This window comes from Suricata suricatta, chromosome 3 (assembly GCF_006229205.1).
Source record: "Suricata suricatta isolate VVHF042 chromosome 3, meerkat_22Aug2017_6uvM2_HiC, whole genome shotgun sequence".
NCBI lineage: Eukaryota > Metazoa > Chordata > Mammalia > Carnivora > Herpestidae > Suricata > Suricata suricatta.
The window spans coordinates 172,587,396-172,591,791 of NC_043702.1; the positions used below are offsets into that span (position 1 = coordinate 172,587,396).

Here is a 4,396-nt window from a genome sequence, read left to right on the forward strand (position 1 = left end):
ATGGGCTCCACCCTTAATCCTGGACACCTACTCCGACTCTCACTTCCCCTCTGGGTCTGACCTTCCTCTTTGGGCTTCCAGCTTCTCCCTGTCACCAGGCTCCATCCAGCTCCCTGGGCCATCTTTCAAGTCTTGTCTTGTGTGGCATGGAGAAGTAACCTTATGTCTCATGCCTTTTCTTCTCATCTGGACAGTAACCCATGAAGACACACGGCCCCCCCAACCCCCAGCCATGGAGTCTGCTGTCACCCTGTCCCTGTGCCCTTGAGTCACTCCCCTTGGACTGCCTTCCCTGACTCACCCCCACCCCAGCCCATCCACATCTCTGACATGTCACTGCTTGTGTTAAGAAAACAAAATCAATCAGGTTACTTAGAAGATCTAATTGCATTATGTGACCCAAGTTTCAGGCAGCATCCTGTCTGGCAGGGTAAAGGAGAGCCCCTAGGAGTGGTACAAATAGGAAGTTTTTATAAGAAGGAATTTGGAAAAAGACAAGAAACAAATGTCTCAGGGAAGGTCACTTTCCCCTAATTGGGAGGGCAGGGGTCTAATCATACAGAAGACCTCCCCTCATTGGGGGACAGAGAGGGTCCATGTGACAGAGGACCTCACTTGTGATGAACAGAGAATCCCTCACCGACAGGGAAAACTTACATTTCCTGGGGAGGTTGTAACTGTGGTTAGCGTGGGCATCACACAGGTTGGGAGACTTGGCCAGGCCTGAGACACCATTTTGAGCCGATGGGTTTGCTTTTAACTCTTGTTCTATTTGCTTTTCCAGATTCCCCATGATTGCCTGTGTAACAGTGTCAGCAACCTCCAGGTCACCGTAATTTTTAGGGGAGAATCACTTGCCATTAGAGAGACCACAGAATGTTGAATAATGTCACCTGAAGAATACCCCCCTCAGACTGACTTGCACTAATATATATTCAGTCACCAAATAGTCACTTAACACTGGACTTGCCCAATCACCTGGCTACATGCCCAAAAATACAGTGTTTTGTTTCTTAAATTGCACACAAGAGTGAAACAATACATATTTGTCACTCTCCAACAGACTTACTTATTTCACATAGCTTAAACCTCTCCAGATCTATCTATGTATTTGCCTACAGCAATATTTCAGTCCTTTACATGGCTTAGTAACTGTCCATTATATGTACATACCAAATCTATTTTCTGTATTCATCTATCCATGGAAGCTTGGGGGGTTCCTATAAGTTGACTATTGTAAATAATGGGGCAATAAACATAGGGGTGCATGTATCTATTCAAATTGCTGTTTTCCTCGTCCTTGGGTACGCACACAGTAGTGTGATTACTTGGTCACATGGGAAATCTTTTTTTAACTTTTGGGGACACTGTGTGCTCCTTCCCCAGGGGCTGCACTGGTTTGCATTCCCAACAACAGGGCACGAGGGTCCTTCTCCACATCTTCCCCAACACTTGTTTCTTCCGTGTCTGTCTGAATTCAGCCAAGCTGGCAGGAGGGAAGTGATAGCTCAGTGTGGTTTTGATTTGTATGTATTTCCCTGATGATCAGTGATGCTGAGCATCTTTTCATGTGTTTGTTGTCTACCTGGATGTCTTCTCTGGAGAAATGTCTCCTCATGCCTTCTGCCCAGTTTTTACCTGGATTCTTGGTTGTATTGGTGGTGAGTTGTACAGTTACTTGTATATTTTGGATACTAAACCTTTATTGGATATGTCATTAGTGAATATCTATTCACATTCACTACATTTTGTTTTAATGTTGTTGATTGTTTTCTGTGCAAAAGCTTTTTATTTCGATGTAGACCCAATATTTTATTTTTGCTTTTGTTACCCTTGCCACAGGAGCCATTTCTAGAAAAGGATTGCCACAGCTGATGCAGAGACATGTCTGCATGAGCTCTCTTCTGACATGTTTAAGATCTCACGTTCCACATTCTGTGTTCGGGTTCTTTTTTTATTATTTCACATTTATTCATTTCTGAGAGACAGAGACAGAGCATGAGCAGAGGAGGGTGAGAGAAAGAGGGAGACACAGAATCCGAAGGGGCTCCAGGCTCTGAACTGTCAGCACAGAGCCCAATGTGCGGCTGGAACCTACTAACTGTGAGATGATGACCTGAGCCGAAGTCAGAAGCTTAACCAACCGAGCTACCCAGGCGCTCTGCACATTTTGGTTCTGAACCATCACTCTGAATGAGGACAAGTGGCATCTCTCTGATGACTGACCTGTCACCTGTGCATCCTTCATCCTGTCACATGGTCAAGAATGCTTTCTCCTGATGGACTCAAGCTGATCAGGGCCCAGGTGTAATCAAGAGGGTGGAGTCAACCCACAAAAAACCACCTGGTGTCCATTTGAGAAAGACCAGGTGGACAAGAACGTAGAGAAACAGTAGCGACTCTAATTCAGATGAGAAGGCAGAGGTCCTGTCATTTGCTTGCCCACATCCTGTATTTTTCACCTTTGCTACATCTCCTATCTCAACTTTACTTTCCAGAAATTCCACATATGTACGATGGTGGATTCCTGCACTTGGTCTTTCTGGGTGTTTTCCTGCCCTGGACCCCCTCTTTCAGCCCCTAGACAAATTAGAACTTGTGGTTTTTGCTGGGAGCCGCACCGGCCTTGCTGGATGACAAGATCACAGTAAGGAAATGGTAGACGTAGCCTGGCTCCTGCCACAGGGGCAGAAGCTGGCATCTCTTTCTGTTAACTCATTGCATGTGTAAAATTAAGCCTGTTGCTATTGAGTAGGCCTCACAATGTTCCAAATCAGACCAATATTCCCCAGATATCTCATGGGAGGGAGCATATTCCCACCTCTATGAAGAGGAGGTTAAACAAGACACTGCAGATGTTTGTTGAAAGGCTCTTCTATTGAACTTCACAAACTTGAGACATGGATAATAAAGGGAGCTAAAGAACACAAGAATAGTATTAATTTTGGCCCGGAGATAAAGAGCCTAACTTAGGAAATAGAAACAAACAAGAGCCAGGCATAAGTTACTGCGCATACATCTGCTAATTTGGTGCTCATTGTGAGGATGGGTAAGAGTAGTTACAACTTAAACTCGTATGCAAAGACCTGCTCTTCTAGGGCACCTATGGGGCTTACACCTTCAACCTCAAAGAACAAGGTTAACAAAAGGTTTACTTACCAACCACCGCAAATAAATTATTCCTCTTGTGAGCTGAATAGAATGCCTCCTAGCCCTGTCTATGACAGGCTAGCATCATTGTTATAAACTGTGTTTGCTATCTGCTTCTCACTGAAAACATCCTGCTATCTTCTTAGTTGTAAGATTTTCTACCGGTTCAAACAAATGTGTATGTTATCTGCTTTTCACTGAGAACATCCTGTTATCCTATGATGTGTACGTTACCTCACTGTAATTAGAATAGTTCTGAAGAAATGCCTCTGTAAAACCTGTTTCTGCACCCTTGTCAAATCATCTTTATCACAGAATTATTTGTAAAAATTCCACCTTTTGATGTCATAAATCTATAAATAAAAGCCCAAGACCTGGCGGGATAGGAGACACAGGAGATAATAAGGAGATACGACAAGACGATGTCGGGCTGGACCAAAAAAGTAACTGCGTGAAGGTGTCTTCATTGCTCTCCTCCGCCGCTACGCCTTCAGGGAGCCCTGGACCAGCCTGAGCGGGCCTCGGCAGGTCTTCACCCACATTAAACCAAAATAAGTTGCTATGCTAAGAAACTAGATAGAAACAATAATGAAAAGTGTAATCAAATCAGGAAAGCAAAAATTTTCAACTTCCAAAGAAAGCGATGATTTTCTTTCCCTACTACTTCACACTCAGAATGTATCTTCTGGAATGATCAGGGCTTGAGAGTAATTTTTTGAGCTATCTCCACTAGCACTGTCATTGAACTAATCAGTCCCAAAGGGTTTGTCTTCATTAGCACAGAGGCTGTCTGTGCTAATGGACCTACCTAGTGACATGGATATGTAACACCAAACACATCAGCTCACTGCCACTCATAATGACAGTAATAGGGACCTGACATGTACCACCCATTTCATGCTTCTTGGTGAGGCAGAACCGGCAGCTGCTCTCCCTTTCCAAGTTTATTCCTGCATGTAAATACATGTCCTTTTCACAGTCTGTTTGCTGCTACATTTTCTGCATTTACATGCAATTCCTAGGTGACTTTAGTGTTGAAAATGTCCCTGCAGCCCAGACCTGCAAGGCTGACTGGTGCTCAAGAATGTGTGATGTGTCTCACAGACAAAACCCTCGTGCAGGTAAGTCTCAGTCAGGCCCACGATGGAGAGTAGTGGGCCTTGAGTTCAGTGGTAATGATACGACAATGTACAAATCCAGGAAACGTAAAATGAAATTCATGAAGTCTATGAGGAGCCACCTAGAA

General features: G+C 44.2%; 2 protein-coding genes across 2 annotated transcripts in view; one reads left to right on the forward strand and one right to left on the reverse strand.

Moving 5' to 3' along the window:
- Nucleotides 1-4,396, reverse strand: part of LOC115287192 (T-cell surface glycoprotein CD1a-like) — a 10,602-nt gene that overhangs the window by 2,058 nt on the left and 4,148 nt on the right. The window lies entirely within an intron of this gene.
- LOC115288678 (T-cell surface glycoprotein CD1a-like) overlaps nucleotides 3,046-4,396 on the forward strand; it is a 3,244-nt gene continuing 1,893 nt past the window's right edge. Inside the window, exons 1-2 of the mRNA XM_029936145.1 lie at nucleotides 3,046-3,049; nucleotides 4,173-4,271. Of these exons, the coding sequence (XP_029792005.1) occupies nucleotides 3,046-3,049; nucleotides 4,173-4,271 (103 nt within the window). The remainder of the gene's footprint in view (nucleotides 3,050-4,172; nucleotides 4,272-4,396) is intronic.